At 42.2% G+C, this 24,155-nt stretch overlaps 1 protein-coding gene across 3 annotated transcripts in view; it reads right to left on the bottom strand.

Moving 5' to 3' along the window:
• The window catches only part of LOC138413705 (coiled-coil domain-containing protein 18), a 28,907-nt gene extending 5,361 nt beyond the window's left edge, over nucleotides 1-23,546 (bottom strand). Inside the window, exons 1-14 of one of the 3 annotated variants that reach the window (XM_069539122.1) lie at nucleotides 23,309-23,546; nucleotides 9,344-9,394; nucleotides 7,311-7,405; nucleotides 6,904-7,027; nucleotides 6,752-6,801; nucleotides 5,470-5,575; nucleotides 4,653-4,811; nucleotides 4,436-4,553; nucleotides 4,296-4,357; nucleotides 3,701-3,826; nucleotides 3,509-3,603; nucleotides 3,252-3,401; nucleotides 2,941-3,137; nucleotides 2,111-2,234 (exon numbers count right to left, since the gene is read on the bottom strand). In XM_069539122.1, coding sequence (XP_069395223.1) covers nucleotides 2,111-2,234; nucleotides 2,941-3,137; nucleotides 3,252-3,401; nucleotides 3,509-3,603; nucleotides 3,701-3,826; nucleotides 4,296-4,357; nucleotides 4,436-4,553; nucleotides 4,653-4,811; nucleotides 5,470-5,575; nucleotides 6,752-6,801; nucleotides 6,904-7,027; nucleotides 7,311-7,370 — 1,371 coding nt within the window. In that variant the 5' untranslated portion in view covers nucleotides 7,371-7,405; nucleotides 9,344-9,394; nucleotides 23,309-23,546. Of the gene's footprint in view, nucleotides 1-2,110; nucleotides 2,235-2,940; nucleotides 3,138-3,251; nucleotides 3,402-3,508; nucleotides 3,604-3,700; nucleotides 3,827-4,295; nucleotides 4,358-4,435; nucleotides 4,554-4,652; nucleotides 4,812-5,469; nucleotides 5,576-6,751; nucleotides 6,802-6,903; nucleotides 7,028-7,310; nucleotides 7,406-9,343; nucleotides 9,395-19,830; nucleotides 19,852-23,308 lie in introns of those variants that run through there. The other 2 variants (XM_069539121.1, XM_069539123.1) reach the window with 2 other exon arrangements.
• Between the last annotated feature and the right edge of the window lie 609 nt (nucleotides 23,547-24,155).

Genomic DNA, 24,155 nt, shown 5'->3' with positions numbered 1-24,155 from the left:
CCAGGGTCAGGGGTCAAAGCGAAGGCTTCTCTCTGCTCAGACAAGTGGGCCAGACAGGATATATCTACGGAAACGCAGCCGAAGCCCCTTGAGAAACCTGCTCTAATACACAACATTTTCCCTTTTAGTTTGCTTCAGTGTTGGACAAACGCCAAGAGCCAAGGAATTTTTTCTTCATATTCTTCTTATTTATCCACGGGATCCGATCAAATCCTGACCTACCTGGGCCAGACACAGGGCACATATCCTGGTGGACTGATTTTAGGCAATTAAACCAAGGCTACTGAGGATCATAGAGGTGACACAGGACAGAAATAATATCTTGGGAGGGGAAAAGAAAATATAAGTTTGGTTACTTCCTTATTGCAAATTTCTGAAAGAGAATAATTTCCCTCAATCAAAGAGAGCTACAACATGATCTTTGGAAATACTGTCTTTTACCCAGTATACGAAATTATTCTCTGACAGGCCAGACATCATCAATTCTAAATGGAAGAGATTGTGTTTCATTTTCAATGATGGGTGATAGCTGTTACAAAGTCAGCGCTGTCATAATGGATGAAGATGCATTAGCTGCTCTTACAGCAGAGATCTTAAACACAGTGAACCTCTGGGTAGAAAATGGGGGACGGAGTAACGAGAGACAATTTGACCACATCCATCATCTGCAACTCGTATCATAATCGTTTCTATATAAAAACTGGAGACACCCTAACAGGAGCCTGCCATGGCAGAGAGGTGGCAGATTTTCCCTCTAACCACAATCGATCCTCAAAGAACATGTGAAACTAAAAAGTGGGTGAAGCAGTAATTCTCACAATTTCCCCTCTTTAATAGCCTGTCTGAAGTTTTTGGGTTGTCCAAGCTAAACTGCTTATTTTAAATCATTTCCGCCATTTGTTGTCCTTCCCCTCCTCCCTCTTTGCTCCCTCCCTCTGTTTCTCTTTCTCCTTCCCTCTCGGTCGCTTTGTTGATGCTCTCCAGTTGCAATAGATCCTGGAGATTAGTCTGCCGATGATGAAATATTTCCTTATTGTCTGTAATGCGGGGCGGCCTACAAGACCAAACACGGGGCGGTCTGCTCCTTATTAGAGCAACAGCTCCATCAGTTCCCAGGCTGCTCTTCAGCTCTGACCTGTGTGTTAACTCTGATTAGATCATATGATAAACATTAGCGCTGCTGCTTTTCCCACAAACTCAGCACCTAAAAAAGCGTGGCCCTGGGGCGGCAACGTGACACGGAGCACCTTTCAAAGCCGAAGCCGCGTGTGTCCTTTCATGGCACCTCGTTAGGGCTTCTCCAACAGGATAAAAGAGCCACATTAAAAAAGAAGTGGGCTCCTCCGGGGATAGATGCAGATAGTTTTACACACCCTGGCCCATTTCTCCATTGCGCTCCCCCAGTGGCTTTTGTCACACACATTCCATTGTTGGTATGGTCACAGGCTCTCGGATGTCAGTGCTAGACATCATTTTCTCAGAAAATGTGCATGTTCATCCAAAGGACTTCAATCGTTCTTGCATGCCCGCTCTCACTGCACAGCTTAACGGAACAGAGTGGGCTGAAAGGAGCATTGTGTTGTCAATCAGGAGAACAGTGAAGAGAAGATCAAAGATGATTGAGTGTTAAGTGACGGCCCAACACATCAGGAAGGAACCACTGGACAAATAATGTGCACAATATGCACTTCACTTCATCCTCTACAAAGTAAATGTCATTAGTGAGGGAAATACCAGTTATACTGTTTATATTACACAAGTTGTTCTAATATGGGTAAAGATCGAAACAGCATGGCTTTATGTTCCAAAAACACCAAACTGGTTTTCTTCCACACAAGTAAGGTTTTAGTATCCCATACCACACATGCCTCTCTCGATAACTTGTGCTGTTTTGGTGCAAATCTCAGTTTCTCATTGTCTATTTTTAGCAGTCAAAACATTCTCTGACTCAGACCAAACAGCTTTCCCACATTTTGGTGTAACTGTGTTTCACATGCTGTTAATTACACTCTGCTGACTGAGCACCAGACCCTTCGCTTGTTAGGTTAATTCTGCATCCGTGCAAATAATCTGTGAAAGATGTTAGTGGCTTCAATTCGATCAGTGGTACCTTGCTTTCCTGCAGAGCGTTCTGTAGGTGAGCCACCTGTCGGTTGAGATGCACCATGGAGATTTCCTCCTTAAACACTTGGCAGTTCAGCTTCATCTTTTCCAAGAGACGAACCTCCAGCTGTCTGAATGAGAAGAGGCCGCTTTTCACAAAAAAGATTGAGGACATGTAACATGGTTTATGAAACTTGTAGCTACATGTGTAAGTGTACTTTTTCTACAACCAATTACTTTATAGGTTTACCATAAAACACAAGTAACACAAACAACGAGTCACATTTTACATTATGGTCAGAACAATTAGATTTTTATTGGAAAATAATAAATGTAAAATTGAAATCCCAGCAGTTTTTCTTTCAGATTGTCAGTAATGGATGAGCTTTTTGATTTTTTACTCCATATAACAAACTAACATGTCACTCAGTAGAGTGCATAATCCCATCAAGGCCCAACCGTCCCCTTATGAAACCACATTTAAATTCACTAGATCCTGATTTTTATTTAGATCTACACCAAAATGCACAAACAGAATGTCTCTCATGATGTTAAATAAGTTTGAAAAACGTTCCTGGATGGGCCAGCTGATCTAAAACCACATCAAAACGTATTGAGTTCTTCACTGACCCATACTGCATCCTTCCACTAAATTCTGTGGTAATCTGTCCAGTAGTTTTTGCACAATATTGCTTACAAACAAAACCAACAAACCCATTGGCAGTGGTAAATAGGAAACTCAAATAACCATAAAGTACACAGACGGTACTCTTTTATGTCTTGAAAGACACGTTTTCTGTATTAAACATGCTACTAAATAACAGACAGTCCACCTACTTCTTCTTTAGAGCAGCAGAGTTATTAATGTTGTCTCTGAGGTTCTGCAGACTCTGCCTCTTGTCGCTCAGTTTACTTTTGAGCGACTCCAGCCTCTGCTTCAGCTCGACTGAGCCAAGCCTGTCCAAATTTACATCTCCATCCATGTTCTTTAACTCAGAACAAAACGTTACCAGGCCGTGGTGTAGCTCCTGGACCTTTGGGGTCGAACAACTCAAGTCATGATACTTATTATTACATGACTACAGTGTTTCAGCTGTAGTCTATTGCTCATGCTGTAGCTGTAGACGCAGTAGAACAGAAATATTTACCTGAAAGATGACATTCTGTAGTGAGTCCACTTGTTGGTTCAGCTCTCTTATCCTCTCCTCTTTAGCCAGCTGGATGTTTTTGTTGCTGTTACCATTATCACTGGAGTTGCTGACTTCTGGGCTGTTTGTGGAGGCAGTGGTTGGTTTCTCCTATAATAAAAAAGCAAAACTTTGTGAGGTGGCTTCTTTGTTTTTGTGGGTTGGTATTTAGCAGGCATGTGTAATTGTCTTCTGTGTATTATATCGTAGAAATCTACCATTTTACACAAATGCAGCTCCAACTGTCTGTTCTCTGATGTTGATGTAAGTAGACTCCCGATCTGCTGATCCGGTGGGAGCTCCTCTAAAGAGCCTTAAAATCAAGGAATAGATGCAGGAAACATATAGAGTAAATGTTTTTTTCATGTGATAAAGACTATATTATGTTGTGTAAGTCATGTTTTGAGCACCTTGCTTTTCTTTCAGTGCGAAAAGACTTTTATCTTCTGTCATGCCCAGCATTTTGATACAGGAATCCATGATTTTCCCCACTGCTGTTTCCTTTGGGGTTCTAAGATGAACGATCCGCTCTGATGCTGCAACACAGCGTGACAATCCATTAGGCTCCATGATGTATGAAGTAACCGTATGCACAAGGGAATAGTTTAAATACAATGAAAACCTATATGTTCAGACAGATTTCTGCACACGGAAAGTCTGCATAGTCCATTGCATCAGCATCTCAGCTCATTATACAAGGCATGTATTTACCTCCATCAAGCAGATTACCCGGATCAGGGGCAGATCTTATATATTTTTTTCCACTTTCTTCATCATTGTGAGATATGTTTGTTTAACACCTTTGTTTATTTCTCAGAGAATAATTCATGAATCTAGATGAAACACATCAGGTATATTTAGTGGTCTGATATTCATGAGTGTGTGCAATGAATGTTAGTGCAGATCCAAATACAAATCTGGGTCTAGTGAAATCAAATGTAGTTTCATAAATGGACTTGATGGTGGTATGCACTCTACTATTTTTTAGCCAATTCAGTTACTCACCATTAATAGTGATCTCTATGAGCTGAGAGTTCCTCTGCACCATGTAGTTCTGGCTGTTGTTTCTGCAATGGAAAATATCAAGAGATTAAAAGCTGATATTTGGACATCTGGTATTTAGTGTGTCAGGGCTGCGGCTGCACCTGAGTTTGAGGGATCGTCGATTCATGCTGAGGCAGCTCACATGAGGAGCAGACGTAGACTTGCTCATTGAAACCAACGTTGCAGTGAACGTCTCAACATTATTGGGACCTGAAGATTCTTTTTTACCCCCCCCAAAAAGGGAAAAAACACTTGTTATCTCTTTAACATTCTTCATTATCTGGGAAATGTGTATGTGTTGTAAAGATAAAGGTGTACCGAGCAGAGAGTCGAGTCTCTGGGTGATGGTGCTGGGAGGATGCAGCTCATTGTAAATAGCCGACAGCAGCTGCTCTCTATCTTCCAACGTGCTGATGTGGAGGACGTCCAAAGTGTTCACATCTACAGACGCTATGTCTGTGCCACACAGTTTTGCGTCTGAGAGGGAAACATTTAGTCACACACCTGCAGCACATACATCAAGACATGTACTGTAGGTAGCCACGATAATTCATAAAAACAACAAATGAAAAAGACCTGACAGCTAGTTTTTGTCTGAGAGCATGTGGAAACTGGACTGGCAGTAATATACAGGTGACATATTTATGAGCAGAAAGTAGAAAAAATCTGAACATTAAAATTTAACTACTAGCTTTTACAGAAATATATTAAGTTTTACTGTGTTATATTATTAGCTTTTAGCAGCTTTTCAAAATGGTGTCAGTTTGTACAGTGATGGATTAGGTTTTTCAGGTTACTCAGTGTGTCAGAATTACTAAGGCTATACATATTATCAGATATTTGACACATCTGGACTATTTGGAAATCTCTGAAAGTAACTAAAGGAAAAACTGAATATTTTGACCCAAAGCACAGACTGCTTCAGATATTAAAGACAGTAAGACTAATACTCTGGCATACTGACAGATTGAAATTGATTTATGCTTGGGCGGTGTCAGCTGTAATTTCACATCTTCCTGATGTCTTTTTCTCTTGACTAAAAAAAAACCCTGTTTATTTGGTTTGAAGTAAAGATAGATCAGAATCAGATAGGCAGCCACAGGGCTGGGAGAGGAGACAGAAGAATGTGTTTCACCTTTGATGAAAGGAAGACATTTCTGCAGTCCAATATTGGTAAACCACTGGCAGACTTCTTCTGTGTTCAGCTCCCTGAGACGTTTGGCCACTTGCCTATCCACATCCTGGGGAGAAGGAGCGGTTACATACCTGCTGCTTATTCCTCATTCTGCACGGGCATGGAGCGAGTGCCATGGGGATAACAGCTTTTCTAAACCACAATACACTGAAACGTGTATCATGACAAATATCATTTTACCATAGAGCTATACACACAAGCAACATGCTCTTTAGACCATTGTTAAGAGATGTGATACTTATTTTCAACGCCAAAACATAAGCAGTGGTCGGAGACTGCAAAGAGAGCGAAACATGATGCACAGAGATGATTCAGACTCTAACTCCTGCATGCAAAAACCTATTTGGTGGGTGGCAAGACATCAAGACATAACATGGTTTAACTCCGAGGCAGTTCATCATTGTATGCGTCACTGATTCATTCAAAGTATGACTATGTTGGATATCCATGTTTCGACACATTACAGCAAATAAACACATTTGTGTGTTTAACCATAAACAAATGTTTAAAAAGACAAAGAAATGTTTATCCTGGTAGGGATCCTAAACACAGGTTTCCATGTAATTGTTGCCTTAGTCATAGATTCTTTGTTTATGTTGTTCATGGGAAGAAAAGTAGAGATCCCCGCTGCCAGAGAAGGCTTTACAGGGTGACTCTGGAGTGATTAGATAAATTGGGGTGAGAGGTTTCCCTTGTCTTACAGATCTTTTTACTATTATGTGTTATTAGACAGAGACTCTTAGACAAAAACCCTGTTAGATCATAATTCAAGAAAAACGACATAAATAATCCCTCGTTTCAGTCATTTCATCTAATTTGGGGTCCCAGTGTGGGGCTCTGGAGTCAGGCGTTGCTGCTTAAGCTACATGTTGCATACATGAGTCATATGTAATTGATGGGGTACCAGAAGAAAAATAAGACAGCTGATAATGCATGGAGATAATAAGTGCAGGACGTGAGCAATTTGCCTTTAAAAAAAAAAAGTTCTTCTTTTTCTTTCCGTTTTGTGTTTCAGCTAACACATGGATTGCTAAGGATACGAGCAATCTTGCTTGGCAAATCCTGGACAAAAAGACTAAAATCCTGAGACTATTTGCAGAGTCATTGCTTTGACAGATCAAGGGAGCTGGGAAATATAAACAGAGCATATTCAGTAATTGCAGCAGCTCTGGGCTGTGTGCTGATGCCACCCTGAAGGCCCGGCTTTGATGGTTTACAGTACCTTCTCAGGGAAGTTTCCATTCTGATCCTTAGACTGAGGCCGAACTGATGCTGCATGAAAAAGAGAGTTGTAAAATAGTTTTTAGAATCATACATACAACCATAATCAGAAATGTTAGACCATCCCTGTTTGTAATATAAGACCACACTCACGGATGGTCCTGCGTCGTTGTCGCGGTGACCCTTCCTCATCCTTGTCTGTTGTATGGGTGAAAGCATGGAAGGTGGCGCTCCTGGTCATTGTGTCCTCAAGACTGTAGGAGCGAGTTATCGGTCTCTGAAACACACGTTTCAGTTAAAAACTAGAACCAGCATCCAGCCCAGTCTAATCAATTTACAGTCCGCTGGTATTTTTAACTTAATGAGTTGCAATACACAGTCACAGTCTAAATCAGATAAAGCACCAAGGAATGTGTAGTGAGTTGCTGGAGATAGCTCTTAAATACATTACAAGTGCAAGACTCGGCTTGTTTGCAATAGGTGGAGCATGTGATATACTGTATGAAGAGATCATGAGAAAACCTTTTGGACAAAAAAGGTTCATTGAGTGGTCTTTATACCTTTTGGTGAGTGACTGTGTCCATGTTGGCAGCGTGAGGTAGAAGTTCGGCCTTCAGCATGTTAGAGCAGCTCACATCTCTGTTGCTCAGGTCATCTGCACAGTAATTGAGAGAACAAGTCAACAAAGGCATTAGAATACATCGTTAAAATGAATCTGCCTCTTTCTGGGGTAGAGGTCATCAGGTCTATTTGCAGCACATTAGCTGGTGCTGATACTGGACACAACTAGAACGGGTTGCTTGGCAACCTGTCAGACACGCTAACGCTTGTCTGGTTGATGACATACTTCTCTGACAATCCAAGTTCTTTCCCACAGAAAGCACATATTCTTACATTTTCCAAATGTCATTTGGTCAGCGAGCAGATATCTTTTTTTTCACTGCTATCATAACAAGCAAGACGAATGAGGCTGAGAATATGGCATCTGAGCTGGGCCCTGGCTTTCTCAGGCAACACAGCGCTGTGATGTGATCGTGATAGATGCTGGAATGTTTTGCAGCTCTAAGTTATAACCACTTTAACTTTTATACCTTCACAAATTGAAGCATCGGGGGGGCCCCTTCTACCCTTCAAAAAACAGTAGTCTTTTCAAAAAGTTTACAAACAAAAAAATTCTGCCTAATTTCTTAAACACATGTTTTTCATTTCAGGGGCCTGTTTCTGAAAGGCCAGTTTGACATGGATGGGAGTTTAGATGGAGTCAGAATCAGATAAGACAGTGTAATTGGTTTATGTGTGTCAGCAGTGGAATCTTGTCTGGGTCCTGGAGAGACAGTGGAGTACAAGGAGGAGGGGGGACGGCGAGCTGGCACTCTCTTCATCACCTGGCTGCCCTGTGAGTCACTCTGTGGAGGATCATAAAGTCTGGCGTACGGATAGCAAACTCTGAACACTCTCCATGTAAAATACAAGAAGAACAGCCAAGTGAGAAAAGTGATGCATCTTGGCTAAATGTGAGGACATGTCAGAGCACCCTCCTCTAGCTGACCTCAGACATAACTGTGTCTTAGAAATTCTGAGAAAATCACTTCCAGTCGCCCCTGTGACAAATTTTCTCCCTGCATTGGACACATGATGGACAGCTGTCTGAGTATGGTAATAGAGGGATAGAAATACACCCACCATTCTGTGCCACAGCCATGTTCAAACTGCTACAGTCTTCCAGGAAAAGCCCAATCAAAACAAAAAAGGACAGGACATTTAGGGCAGGCTGAGGGACACAGTCTTGTGTTGCCTTAAAGGGTGAAATCACCAGTAATGGAGAGACGGACATCGTTCCCAGTCTGAGTCGACTCAGTCTGGACAAGTCATAGTGTCAGTGAGTTTACTCACCCGCAAACACATGCATCCCTGCAGGCACACACATACAGACAGACAAACCTTTATCACGCACCAAACGGAGATTGGTTTGGTGCGTGACTAAGTTTGACAACTCTTCACACACCAACACACACAGGGTTAATAACAAAGCAGAGCTTTAGAGTCAGCACTTTTCAGCACATTTATGTAATGGATAGGCAAATGCGATGCTTATCGTTTCCAGTATTATTGTCCTCCTTCGGTTTGAAAAGAAAGTAAGCTCTTTGAGAGACGACCGAGGGAGGAGAGCATGCTGAGTCACAGGAACCCAAAACCTGGGAACCGCCTGCCCAGCCACGCACTGGGAATACACACAATGGCTAAAAAGGGATTCCAACAAAGGGGAACTTCTGCAACTCCCAACGGAGACGTTCCAGGTACTGTAGCCATGTCACATAATGACCCGCAATTTCAACTGAATAGGGACTGAGATCAAACTGAAGAGGCAACACATGAGCTCAGCATGAGCTGGATAAAGCCAACGATCGTCTGGTGCTATTTGCCTCTCACCTAGAGTTTGCCTAAATGGAAACAAAGGTTGAAATTATTATTGTTTGCTTAATTTTGAGTGCCCTCCCTCTCGCTGCTGTAATATTGCAAATTTCCCCTCAGTGAAAATTATACAAATAAAGGATTATTTAGTATTATCTTGTCTTACTTCAAGAGAACTCACCCAAGTTGTGCTCAGTAAAAGACAAAATATTTATTCCAGTGTTGAAGCTTCCTGTGGCAGAGAAAGAAACCAAGAAAACCATTGTGACAAAAATGTACTTTGAAACATAAAAGAATTTTAAACATATACTTCAACTTTTTAGTAAATATGCTTAATTTCTTTTACCTGATGTTGGACAGAGAAGAATACAATATCACATTTTTCTTGATTGTCCAAATAAGCAATAAGAGTATAGATACATACAAGAGTTTAGCAAGAGTTTCCCTTTCACACATGCACAACACAGCAGACGCATTATTCAGATGAGAGGTGGATCAGTGGGATGCAGCAGAAGATAACATGATTTTTTTGCACCCTGACACTATCATGACTCCTTGACGTCTTTGCCTGTGTCTTCTACGTGTGTTTCACCACTTTTTCACTGGGACAAATTTTATATTTTTGTTTCTGTGATGCTTGCGGTGAATCCAGCAGTGGATCCCCTGCTGTGTTCACACATCGCCTTCTCCTGGATATCTACAGACTTTATTCCAGGAGGTCAGGTGGATAAAGTCTGTAGAAACGGCAGAGCGTCTAACTCTGACATGTGAGTTCACACATGCACCTTCTCCAGAGAAAATACAGAGGAGCTGCGGAGTCCAGAGCATGTCTGAAAGCAGCTTATTATCAGGATGCTGATTTATTGCTATTTACTCCTTGGCTTTTCCTACTGTGACTACTGTGACAGTGAAAAGGGCCTAACTGTCCAAGGGGTCAAAATATTCTCTGTAATAGATCGAATTACCATGTTTTAATGTGTTTGTTTTAGATGATGCTGATACATTTAAGTATCACCCAGAATTTATAATTTGTAAAATAGTTGTAGCATGCAGTCATTAGACACAGCTGCTACTAATTTCTTGATAAACCACAAAGTCTGATTTTCTATTTCACACAACCAATAAACAGGACCATGATGGAGATGTTGGACAGTACATCTGATAAAGCTACTCTTGCTTTTTCCACTGATAAACCTGGCTCAACATTAGGAAGGTACCTTGGAAGCTAATTTGAGTAAACAACCGTTTGGATGTCAGCGAAGCAGCACTGGAGATACTATCACTATTGCACTCACTTCTCTGAGGGTACTCAGGGAGAGGAGCCACCTGGTAGGCACTGCGTAAGAACCTGATCTTTGTTTCCTCTTTGGTTGGCATAGCCTCTCCTTCCTCTTCAAATGGATCACTTGGGCTCTCGTCCTGCTCAGTTGCAGGTCTGACCCTATTCTCAGCCACTGTGAGTCCCTCCTTCGCCTCCTCTCCTTCCACACTCTCCGTCTTCTCGTCATAACTCTCTTGGTCACCAGCAGCAAAGCTCCCATCACTGCCAGATGTTTGCGCCACACTCTCCTCTGAGTTAATGTCAAAGAACTGGTCGTCATCAACAACGTCAGAGGGAGTGGGTGGAATCAGATTAATTACAGGTGGTGTCAGGAGACTTCCAGAGGCCGGCGTGCTGTCAGTGCCACTATCATACAGCAGTGGGTCTTCTTCGTCTTCTTCATCATCTTCTCCACTAGTAGTAGCGATGGCTGGTTCCGTTTGAAGCTGTATAGGGAGTGAAGGCAGTGGCTTCAGCCCTTGCTTTTTCAAAACCCTTGAGCAAACAGAGACAGAGCTCGCTGAGCAGGCCATGTTATTCCGCAAGGTCAGGGGGTCCTCGTCAAGCAGGCTGAAGCTGGTGTTAACTATCCCCAGATCCTCCACTGTAATCTGGATAGCCTCCTTCTCACCTGATCCCCGTTGATCCAAGTGTGGATGCTGAGGGCCCCCATTAATCTTCATTTCCTGCTCCCGCAGAGAATCCCTCTCCTCACATGGCAAACATGAGCAGCAGAACAGCCTGCATGAAAGACGACGAGTGCGCTTTCTCCAGGGGCGTCTACGATGCTGCAGTGTCTCCGTGTTTGCACTCGCCATTGCAGCGGTGGTCCGACCATAAACCGGCTATACTGCTTAACACGCCACTCTTTGGTTCACACTCATCTGCAACATGCGTTGCTTAGGAGAGGAATGAATAAAATGGACCAATTCATGCTGGCAGGGTCAGATGAACACTTGAAATTATGCTGGGTTTAATCAGCATGCTTTGATATGGTAAGCAGCATCATTACCATCACAGCTCTGGTTTCAAAGGGCTGTAATAAGACAGTGATACCCTGCCAAAATAAAACCTTGGCTCAAACACAAAAAGCAAAATGATGATAAATAATAATAATACTTAAAAAAACAACTAGTTGTGTGAGTGTCAGGGCATGTGATATTATTATTAAAAGTCAGTGTTCGGTTCCTCTGAGGGTCATCTGTCAGGGCCTTAGAGCATGTTTGGAAACAGGTGAGAATACGGGCTGGCGGATGCTTGGCTCATACAACCCCTATGGCATCGGATGACATTTCCTTCATTCCACAGGCCCAGTCCTGTTCTCTGCTACATGATAAGTCATCCAGCAAAAGCTTGAAACCATTTCACCACACCACCCACATTGAGGGCTTACACGAAAAGATGATATCCATGTTTTTCTTCTCACACCCGAAAGTGACAGTAGAATGATGGGAATAACTACTCCTCCAGCAGTATACACCATCTTACATTGCATTGTCTCTTTGGAGTGAAAAGTGAGCTGCTTCTGTTTGTTTAACTCTGCCATTATTTTACTTCCCTCCGTTTCTTCCATTTCTACCCCCACTCACCCCCCCTGTTTTTCCCCTTAAGGAAATCTAGCTTCTGTGTTTACAATCAAGTTTTCAAAAGCAAGGCGTCTACCTGGCAGATTAAGTTTTTGAGGTTTTAAAGTTATTTTACATATCTTTCTTCTGTTATAAAAGTAAGTGCCACATTCATATGGAAAACCCAGCTCTATGCTTAAATTAAAACCTACCACAAAGGTTGCGTTAATTGGGGGTTACAACAACACTGACTATTTTTTTCCCAAATAAAAGCTGACCTCAGACACAGTAACTATCTCAAATTAGGCTACACAATTTGTTGGCGTGCAGTAGCCTAATTTCAGCACACTGGCACCAGATTTAAGGGAGACGTAGATCATTCTGTTTTTTTAGCTGCACTGAGCTCTTCAGGTAGTGAAGTCCCAGAGAGAGTTTGTTGCTCGGCACAAATTACAGCACCTCGAGGTGTTTCCAGTGGGAGTCCAGCTGACTATCGACAGACTGAGTGCATGGCTGAAGACTCTTTGTTGTAGAAATGCAAAGTGCTTCTAAACCAATGCCATTCATAGACACACATGATGGTTTCCACTGGGAGAAAATTAGTGGCAGATGAGAATCTATTTGGGTTCAGTTTTGAGCATGACATAGCAAAGCTAAAAAGGAAACCAAACTTCCAATTAGAAACAACTGCAAACCAAATTAATTTCAATACATTTAAAAAAACAAGTATTATGTATGCAGATTGAATGGTTGTGCATTACTGAATCATTGTGCAGTATAGGTATTTGACATTATCTGGTCAATACTGCATGCCCAACAAAGGGAGGCAGCAGAGAGTAAAAGCACAACACCAAAAGGACATAAAACAGAAACCACCACTTCTTAGATCAACCTCCTCTGGTATTCACAAGTCTGGATAAAGTTAAACCACACAAATGCTTTTCATTCGCAGCCTAGTGAGTCGAGCTTTCAAGATATCTTGATCTTGAATTTGCAAGAATATCAGGTTTTGTCATAATCCTTCTTACATGCTGTCTGAATACACGTAAGCTGCAGGGGAAGGAAAAGATGCATGTAGGATTAATGTTCCATCTCCTTCTTCAGAGGGGTTGTGTTGGAAATTTGCTGAAAATCTTTGAACTTACTTTCCTTGTGATAAATGTTGAGATACAGTGTAAGTGACAGAGAATACAAAGATGAATGCTTCACAGCTGCCATAGCCAGGGGCCATTTGAGGGAGAAGTGACTGAGACAGACATGGAAACCCACTAGTCTCCACTCACTGAGTGCTGAAGTATATTTCCAACTCTATTCCGATCATTTATCTGTATCTTTGCCTCTTTGGTTTGACTGACTTTTCTGCAACCGCATGATGTTGCATCACTGGACTTGATAGCACATAGTTAGTTGGTGTACATGTCCAGGCATAGGTCTGTGAGTATCTGAGCATGCTCCGAGTGTGTTTTTACTGCTCTCACACCCAGAGAGTGGTCGATTCTGGACAGCCCCCAGACGGCTGTGCAGCCAACGTCAACACCAGCCTGGGAGGGCTCCTAAAAACACCGTCACATCTCGCTCAGTTGCAGCACTGTGAAACATGTTGAACATTTCCTGTGACAGTCATGTTTCCGTAGGCATCGAAAATCTGGGTCCATGCTCAGGCAATGGGCCGGGCTAGTCAGAAGTCCTGTTGTGAACATGACCCTGTTTGGCCATACAGAGAACTCGCACTCACAAAAAAAAGGAGAAAGAAATGGAGGCTTTTTTTTCTCTGCTGCAATTCACAGAAGAGGATAATGCTAAACAAGACAGCAGCATGAGTCACTTTCCATGTAGGCAAGGAATGTCACCTCTTCCTGTGAAACTAGAGGGAACGGAGAGAGTTATTACTTCGGAATAACATCCACAACTCTCTTTATATTGTCAACGATGTTGAGCAACCGCAGAGGGCCAAACAACGTGGCGACATTCTCAGGGCAGCGAGGGGGGTCTGCAAAAATAAGCATATTCAACCGAGGATGTTGATTTCCTCATTCAACAGAGAAATCAAGACATCAGGAGTGGAGTCTTCTCCTCGACGCCAAGTTTCTCCGACACAGTTGCGTCCATTTTGCTTACACATGCCTTCCTGTTTGACCACCACCGCCGCCACCACCAATCCTCTTGGAAGTCCAAGTGCGCCAAATATTTGCAGTTTCCCTGTGGCTGATACCTAATAGCATGAGAAAAGGAGTTTGGTTGGGGGGAAGGAGAGGGCAGTGACCTTGAGAACTTATGCGTTGAACTTTCCCCTCCGGCCCTCCCTCACCCGCCAGTCCTCTGCTCCCTAATCAATTACTGTTGGCAGTCAGGAGACCACCAATGATTAGCAGCAGCAAGGCAGACGTGGTTTGGGGGTTGGAGTGGGGGATATGGGAGGCTGAAAGGGTGGCGCGTGGAGGAAGGGAGAGGAAAGCGGCCCTACAGAGGACTTTGATCAAAACACCGCCTCGAGAAAAGCAAAGCGCAACAGGGACCCCCCTGGTTTAAATGACCCTTGAACAGTTTTATTTATCTATGAGAATGAAAGATCTCTCAGACTGTCACCCGTGAGCAGACAGCTGTACTGTAGATCCCAAATATTGTTTACACTCGTATACGCACAGTCGAAACCAGCCGAGGGACTCACACAACAAAACAGAAACAGTACACATAAACACAAACCTTTTTTGTTGTTCAGATCTTTGAAGCAGGAGGGAAATAATTTACTGGCTCTTTTTTTATGAGAGTCTGTGCAGTTCCCACGCCCAGTGTGGCAGGAAAGCTCAACAAAATCATTTGTCTTAGATTGGCTGATTGGTTTGCTGGAATCTGACTTGACAGTGTTGGAAGTTTAATTTGATGAGAGGAACACTGCTTCCCCACCCACCCACAGCTGCCCTCCTTTCACTTGTATTCTTTTACTCATTGTCTCTCCATCTCTGATTCCTCTGTGTCTCTCTTTTAAGTTTATGGGTTTATCTTTTTTTATGGTGTGAGAGTGAGGACGGGTGCACTCTCCGGCAGATGTCAGAAATGTTTGTGTCATTAATTCTTCCCTCTTGTTTAATGGTTAGGGGTAAGGCTGTGAGAGACAGTTTATGCGTGAGAGAGTGACAGATATATGTGAAGAGAAAGATTAAATAAAGAAAGATAAAAGAGGAAGAAGGATTAAAAGCACGGGCACAATAGCAGACTGCAGTGGGCTCACACAAACCTTTACAAGATATGGCTTCCTCCAGTGCTCTCCATGGCTAGTCCTTTCTCTGACTCTCCCTTCACACAATTAATGAAATCATGAGCACCACTGGAAAGCTTTGACTAAACAGTTTTGTCTACAATTTTCCCATGGGAACACCATTTTATGTAGATGCCTAAGCACTCTGGAGTGATGTGGTTATCTCTTTTCCCTGATGTGCTCTGTTGGGACTTGAGATATCTGCACGGAAATAAAGTCAGATCAAATTAAGTTTATCTTAAATTTCAGGGCCAACAAGGATTATCATGACACATCGCTGAGCAATGCAGGCTGGACTCTGACTCGGGCAGTTTTGGAATCCAGTCTGTGGTATTGTTTGCCGTGCTGGGTTTGTCTTTGTCATGAGATGTTTTTCACAGCCAGACAAGTATGGTCACTGTGATGTCCACAGCCAGAGCATCTGAGCCTCATCAGGCATTTCAAAGCTGCTGTCATGGGCATTTAGAAAGGGGCAGACCAAAGACAAAGGCCCACTATTGGCAACTTGTCCACTTGGTAGCCCCTTTGAGGTTTCCTAACGATGCCTGTGCCCTCATAGAAATCACTGCAAATTAATTTTAACACTCAGTGAAAAGACAGATTAGTGCCGAGAGGATGGCACAAAGGGTGTTAAATATGGCGAGCAGCATGCTGGACCACAGGCCAGGCCTGAAACACATTACCCACAGCTGCCAACACTGACCTATTTTCACCAAACCAGCTTAAAGATTTTTTGCATCCTCTATTGTGCAGAGGCCCTGCAAAGCACACCATTGAAGTCTTATCTGCATGACCCCCTTTGGGCACGGTGCCCTTTGATGCCTCTCATAAAGGCAGTGATGGGGTTTTAATTAAGTGTGGCAGGTTATTAGATGGTCCATATTGATCTGGAGGGCCAGGGGCAGATGTTGCAAGAGACAACCACGGGGGAAATAGCTCTATAAAGAATACAAACAAGGGCCCAAACTATTGTGGTGGAGTCTTCAGTGACAAACATGACCCTCACTCTTAAACCAAGAGAGAAAAGTGATTTCAGATTCAATTATCTTCCTTGCATGAGGAAATAGCGAGCAGATGGCAACAATAGTCACGGGCCTCACCACAATCAGCAATGTTCACGGACATCTTTTCTTTGGGATAAATTTACCGTGGCCTCATGAGGTTTTCATTGAAGTGTTGCACTAAGAGGTGACGCTTGCCAACAGGTCAATGGTATTAGAGACATGACAGAGGTCCAAAGCTTTAGAATATTTTATGTAAACCTCTCCTGACACCGTAAAAGATTTGCTTTGTCTACTTTCATTTTGTCAGTTTGATTCTTGGGGGAGAAAGTGATTCTAATTTTGTACAGGAAATGTGATTAATGTCTTTTAAGTTCCTTTACTGCGTATCATTTCATGTTAGACAAGTATCGACATGGTCATCAAACATTTATACATATCAACATGTCGTTCAGGCAGGGAAAATTATCCCCTGTCATGCCACGAATCCTAATCTAAAGGAAGGTAAATACAGGCAAACCGTTTAAAAGTATCACAGGGTCTGTGATTGTTTTTGATCAGGTCATGAGATGACTAATTTGTAGTTTATGCAGTTCATGGGAGAAATGTATGTCGACAAAGACTTGGAGGCAAGTCTGAGTTTGTCTGCTGGCTACCACTATGGGAGCAGAGTGAGAACCATTTTTGAATGACGACCAAGTTTTTTTTTTTTAACACAAATAAATCACCTCCATTTAAGGGTACATAAATCTGATCTTTTCGAAAGTTGGTGACCCTTTTTTGGGAGCACAGGCTAAACTTCTAATTAGATTCATGCCATGGCTGAATGAGAAGGGAATGTGTTTACTTTTTGGAAATGGCCATGAATTATACAGATGGGACTAGGGAAGAAATCCTGATGGTTTTATCGACTAAGAAGGAAGAACGATTCATTAACAATACTGTGTTGATCCCTGCTGCAACTGTACAGCTCCCTTTGTTGTTGGTATGTCTTTAACATGAGGCCAACGCTTTAAGTGATAAACAGTGGCTGAAATATAAACAGCAGCCCATGCAACAGTTCCCTGTCTAGTGCTTATTGTGGATAATCACTCATTGTTGTCAGCATTCGGTGACGTAGCTACACTGCCATATGTACAGTATGTAGATTAGTGGTGAGGGCTTTGCAGATGGCAGAGGAGTCAAAGAAAATGACAAAAATTTGTCCCCACTCTTTTTGGTAGTCACCTTCATGAAGAAGGTTACACAAAGGTCTTAATAGGAAATATTAAGTCATCCTTATATTAGTCTATATACATAAAAAATCTGATTAAAATAATTTGGATTTGGATTGTGCATTTCATTTTTACTATCTGAACTAAATACCCTGTGTATGTTTGTGCATGTGTGTGTGCGTGTGTGTGCAACAAAACCGTGTGAGAAAGGAGGAAGTGTTTACAGTGTTATGATGAGTAAAGGCTATAGACTCTGTTTTAATTAGACTGTTTTGTTCACAGGAAAAATCAAACCAGATCTAAAAATAAAGGTGAAGAAGTTTGAGCCTGATTATCCACGTCACTGTACCAACCTGTCTGACTGGTGGATATATAATTTATGCTGTAAACATTAAATACAGAATGTGCTGTGGTGCCGATGTCTTATTTAGTGCCCCCCCCCCCCCCCACTTTCTTTTGCGCATTATTGGACACATACACAATTTGTAACGTCTGCATATTTGTGTTTTATGTATCTCAGGGGGATTGAAGGCATTTGAGGCTGGAAAACAAACAAAACACTGGACAAAATCTGTATTTGATAAGTGAGTAAGTCGGAAGGGGGTGTCACTCGCTCGCTCACACAAACGCACAATTGTTCTTTCTTCCCTCCATCTCTCACTGTAAACTATTTATGAAGGTCTGGAAGTGCTGATGCGTGATGACACAAAGGCCTTTGAGTAAGTAATCAGCATAGAGTGTCTCTTACAAAAAACTGGAAAAATATTGGCTTCAAACGCACTCTTTACTTGTTAATCACCTGTGACGGCTGTCAGTGTTCATGCATGTCGCCAACATTTTAGAAACCAGGACAGCGATCCTTTAATTTCACAGAATGAGGTGTCGATAGAAACCGGAGCCTTCTCACTGGGTAAATGAGAAAAGGCGGTACAATGGTTGCTCATTTCCTGCTCTGAATAGGCTGACCACAAGACCACAGGCTTATTCATCTTCCTACCAATATTAGAATTAGTATGACACAAAGCACTGTTTCCTGTTCGGAACTTCTTTTTGTAAAAATGGCATTCCTGTCATTTCACACAGGAAATTACTACCCCTGTAAATACATTATCTGGTGGTTTATTACTTCAGCACCATTGACTTATCCCATTCATGTTTATCGCTCGTGTCAGAATCCATGTGCATTGCATATTTTGCAGATAATAGCTTCCACTAAAGAGTCAGTGTGGAGCATCTAGGTCAGTGATCTACTTTGAGGACGTGGATCGCTTTTTTGTCTGCGCTCTAATTTTAAGAATAAAATTTACATTGGATCTAAAATCGTTTTAATCCTTTAAACCACATTCTTGTAGTGTGCTTTTACACACACACACATAATCTCCTCTGTCCTCTGTACTGCTCGAGTGTGAGAGGGGAGTATTTGTGTTCTTTTCCTCCTGTGCTGACGGTCCTCTCAGGAGGCCATTAATGCCAAATGTCTAGTCACGCCAGACAGCAGCAGGCTGTTTTGTTACTCAGGTTGCTGAAGGTTGCTCTCTCACCTTGACCCCAACTGAAACAGGAGAGCTTGAATACCATCTTCCCCCATTTCTTCAAATAGCAACATCACAGTTTTCTTTTTAACACCACTGTAGTCGACCGGAAAGCAACTGTTCCTGTGTATTCAGTAGAACTTAAAATAACATTATCTGCAAAGGTGTCATTTTCCATTATTTGTTGTTCTTTCCATTTTATATTTTGCCTCTTCTCTCGGTTTTCTCTGGTTGTTATTGAGGGCAATACAGGGTTAAGCCTCTAGCTCGATGCCGTCTTCTTGTATTCCACTGTTTGTTGTATTAGCAATCTACTTCTGGATCATTAAGAGCTACTGGGAGCATGTGTTCATCACATGTAAAGCTAGAAAAACTACCAATGGCGTGATTTCATGAAACCAAAATCTATTCTTTAAAATATTACATTGTTTAACATGAATATTAATTTAAAAAATGTTTTTTAAATATTGTTTGTTATTTGTGCCACACAGAATGATCATTTATTAGATGTAAAAATATCAATAATACAATTATTTTGATGACCTGCTGTTTATTTATACATTTAAAAAAATCATAAAATGTAATTTCAGTTGTTCTTAAATATACTTTAACACCATTCTGTACTTTTTACTTGAACTATGAGCAGCACAGAAACCTGCAACAACACTGGGTGCAGAGTCTTTACAGAAATAGCTGGTATCAGCACAGTGAAGCAGGGTGCTGACAGTCAGACCCAGCGTCTCCCTAAGGCCATCACTGTTTAAGCACAGGAAACCAACCTCACTACAGCTTCAGCAAATCACAGCCTGTTCCAGCCCCCTGAGCGGCTCAGACCCAGGGTCAGTGGTGAAAAGAAGGGAGCGGGTCCATATTATCCATTAGCTCAGGTCCTTTTCAAAAAGACCATGTCCCCAGCAGCCCCCTCGCCTCATCCCCGGCTTGGGCGGAATGCAGCGGAATCTGATGGCAGACAGGAAGTCCTTATTGTACTAGTGTAGAGATCCCGGAGCCAGACAGCATATGGGAGCGATGTCATCACTGGTCGGGCCAGGCATATCTTTGTGCTTGCTCACCATGTAACAAAGACGTAAATAAACACTGTTACCCCCACCGGTCTTCAACTGTCATTTCAATTAGGCAGAGGAGTGATCGAAAGCCACGGCCTGTGTTTTTCCCAGCCATGCCTTTACCTCTGACCCCCGCGGCTCGTGCCTGAGGTGATTTTCTTTATTAGTCCATGGGGTCAGTATTTAGCCCCATCGTGATCAGTAGCTGACTGAAATCTGCAGAGTCAACACTCTGCCTTCCTGGCTGTTAGCTGCATTAGCACACTGAAGCCCCACTGCCTTCCACTCCCACTCTCCAAACATCCTCCCTAAGGCCAGATAACATCTCTGTCCCGTCCATTCATGAGCCGGCCAAAAGCCTGTGTCCTGCAGTCGGACTGCAGCGCATGTTGATGTAGGGAAGCTCTCTAGGAAGTTTTTTCAATTTAAATCTGTGACACTAGACAAATGTTTTACCAATGTTCGCATGTTTAGAGTTTGGAAAGATTAGAAATCTTTATTGACATCTTGTAGTAAACTCATTGGGTGTTTATACTGGTTTGGATTCTTGTGGCTGCTGATTAATTCTCTTACCTCGAAGAGTTTTCATCATTCAAACACTGCCTGAGGATAAAAGTTATTAATAGTGAAAAGGCAACAGTGCACCTAGGAACTATAATCTATCTTACACTGTAGGTTTTGTTTAAATAAATATCGGTCAAGGTCAAATAATATAGAAGGTCTTGACTTTCTAAACTCTCAGTTACAACAAGAGCTGAAGTTTACAGAGCTGTGACCAGATGATACATTTTCCTGGAAGCCATGCCTTCGGGACCGAAACTGTAAATGTTTTGTTACAGACAATAAATCAGACATTGTTTTAATTAGCATCCTCAAAATTCTCATTCATTGTGGTGTGCCTCTGCGATGTTTCCCTCTTTGGCTTTTACTTGCATATTTCTCAAGATATTCCACCCATCAATTTTGCCACTGAGAGCGAGATACAGGGAAATGGTAATTACACAGGAGGGAAATCTGGTGAGGAATAAAATGGACCATTGTGATAAAGCTCAAGGAGGGATTTACGGTCCCTATTGGATAAAGAAACAGCCATTTGCCTACCTTGCTTTTTTTTCAAACCATAAGGATGTATGTATAATTAAACTTTTGGTTGCAGATAAAACTCAAAATCTATCTCTTTAACATGAGCAGTTTCACCAGACTGTCTATTTTCACAGAAACGGCCTAAAACAATGATGAAGCACCGTTCCTCCCACTCTTCTCTCAACCTGGGCTTCACCTGAACCTAATCTCCCAGGGCATCTTAGCTATACAAAACCCTGTCAACCCGAGTAAGACGATGCCTTGTTGGTGGTGGTCTCCAAAGACCACGGGGACAATGGATCAAATACAAACCAAGAGGCTTTGAACTATTGTTTTTAGTCTCTTTCTCTCTTTCGCTCATGCCCACCATGACCCTCTGCTCCTCCTCCACCCCTGATTCCTTGCTTACTCTCCGACCCAGTGAAAGTGATGCATTCTAGAGGAAGAAAATTCCCATTTTCCTATCTCATCTACCTGTGACCTAGTTAACAATGTCCGCTCAATGAATACATGTAATAACCTTCATACTGGCTCAGTAGTGTTTTTATTCTGATAAAACTCAGCTCAGAATTCCCTTTCATCCATCTGACTGCAAAGTAATAAGACAAATGCAGTCTCAAAACCATTGGTGTGAAAAATAATCACGTTCACTTCAGGGGAGGAAACAGGATTTAGCCATTAGATATTACAACAGTGGGATTACATGTAATCCAAATAATTATCTTTAAATCAAATCCTATAGATTCGCTCTTTGCATACATGCCTTTTATAGTTCTGTCGTCTTTTCTCCTCACATTTCCACTCCCATTATACATGAGCAATGAAACACGAGACAATCATTCATCCACCAAGAGCTTAGTTACAAGTGTACTTAGGATAAAAGCTTGGCAAATATTACTGTATTATTTAGCAATAAGAGCCCCATAACAACATGGTTGCAACAAATGTCATAAAAATTTTATTTTGCATTTTCAGAAAAAAGCTTTGCACTGACAACTGTCGAAAGGCAACATGGAAAATGGGGAGGTTGTTTGTGTGTAGATACTCCAGAGCGCTGCCAGCCGTCATGAATAACACAATAAAACAGTCAAACAGCACTATAGAGCCCTTTCAAGTTTCCAAATGTTTGAAAAATGGGACTTTCTTTTGCAAGAAGAATCCCGTGGAATCTGATCCCTGGATATCAATCTCTGTCTGCGTGATACAGACACTGATGACAGAGGAGTTGATCACTAGCCTAGGGTGGGGTCCATGCATATTTGTCTGCAGTTCTACAGTAAATGCTGCTGTCTCCACCCAAACTCAAACCACTCCACAGACTTGTCTCTCTTCCCGAGCTTGCCTGCAGACATCGAGTCTACCATACTATACACACTGCTTTTACCTTCGTTCCATCAAGCATTTCCACGAGACAGAGCCACGAGGAGCCTCGGCTAATGAGAAAACAACATGTATATAATCAGCTTGAGAGAACGGGGGGGGGGGAATTCTGCAAACCTCACTAAAGCTATCGCTGGCAGAGACTGCTTGTGATACAGCCTTGTCAGTTTCACAGGCGTGCTGGCAAAACTGTGCCTGGTGGTTAATGGATCATAAAGGTTTGCTGGGAGTCGCTTCACAGCTCGAGTTGATTTTGCCATGTAACACAAACCCATTAGTGCTCCGTTGCTGTGTAAGTGAGCATGGCGTGCAGACTGCATGCACAATGCAGATTTTATGCAGCAAAACACCATTTCACAGTCCTTATGTGGTCTTGGCAATTCATACTAACTGGCAGTTACACATTTTCAAAACAATAATGATACTACTTATCACACAATCATAGTAAAAGTATTGGCATGCCCAAGGCAATTACTCTCAACTGCTTCATGTTAAACCATGTGAGTAATTTCTTTATGAATCTATCCACAACCTTGACCCATTACATTCAAAATTATGCCAGTATTTTTGAATATCTACAAGAACAAGTGCTCTTTAAAATAGCTGCTGCCTTGTTTCGCTTCCTATTTTCACAGCACGCTACATTCCCATAGTCAACAACAGTGCATGTCAAGGCTGAATTTAAGGTGAATGAATCATCATAGGGAAAAAGAAGGTTCCTGCTCACCTTTATACCGAGTATCATTATTCCATACAGTTAAAGTATTGTCGGATAGTCACTTTCTCTGTTTGAAGATAAGTAACACGCTGTAGATGGTGTGTTGGCATGAGGACAAGCCTGGCCGGATGACAAAAAGGGATTAAACAGTATTAAGAGTGTCCAGATGCAGGGCCACATGCTCAGTTGTTCAAACTAATACTGTGACACACTGACACACTGCGCTGGAGGATAAACAGTGATCTCAGCCATTATCATCTCATCACTTGGCAGCAGTCTCATGTGGCTGTCATATGAATATTTGCATATTGCACCTTATCCAACCACAAATATGAAAATAGATAGTTGCATCATAGCTACTGTGGCTAACAGTTAATCTCTGTTTTCACACATGCGCCTTGTATCGTTTGCTTGTCTGTAGCTCTGTTGTTTAAAGCTGATTAGAGCGGACCAGATGGACACCAGTGCCCACGCCTACTCTCTCTGTGCTGCAACTCCTCCCCCAGTGGATGAGACACATCTGTATGAGTGGCTGACAAAGACCCACAAACTGGGTCATGTCATGTTTTGAAGGATAAAAGACAAGAATTTGAATGTAGTGTTTGTTTTTTCAGATTTATACATCGTAATCATTGCTGTAGAATTACTAGAACATGATCACAAGTTGATCAATGCAAAAAAAAAACACAAGGAAACCCACAAGATGATATGGCTTTCCTCTGCAGCTCATTCAAATATTATTTTAGAGTGTACATTTTCTCTGAGGTCATTGTCGGAAGGCAGGGAGTTTATGAACCTGTAGTGTAATTACAAAAGCCAGAAATTCCCCAGTCGCAGCGCTGGACAGCCTCCCTTG

This window comes from Paralichthys olivaceus, chromosome 14 (genome assembly GCF_024713975.1).
Source record: "Paralichthys olivaceus isolate ysfri-2021 chromosome 14, ASM2471397v2, whole genome shotgun sequence".
NCBI classification, from domain to species: Eukaryota; Metazoa; Chordata; class Actinopteri; order Pleuronectiformes; family Paralichthyidae; genus Paralichthys; species Paralichthys olivaceus.
The sequence above is the reverse complement of the archived record's forward strand: the minus strand, read 5'-3'. Positions and strand labels throughout refer to the sequence as shown.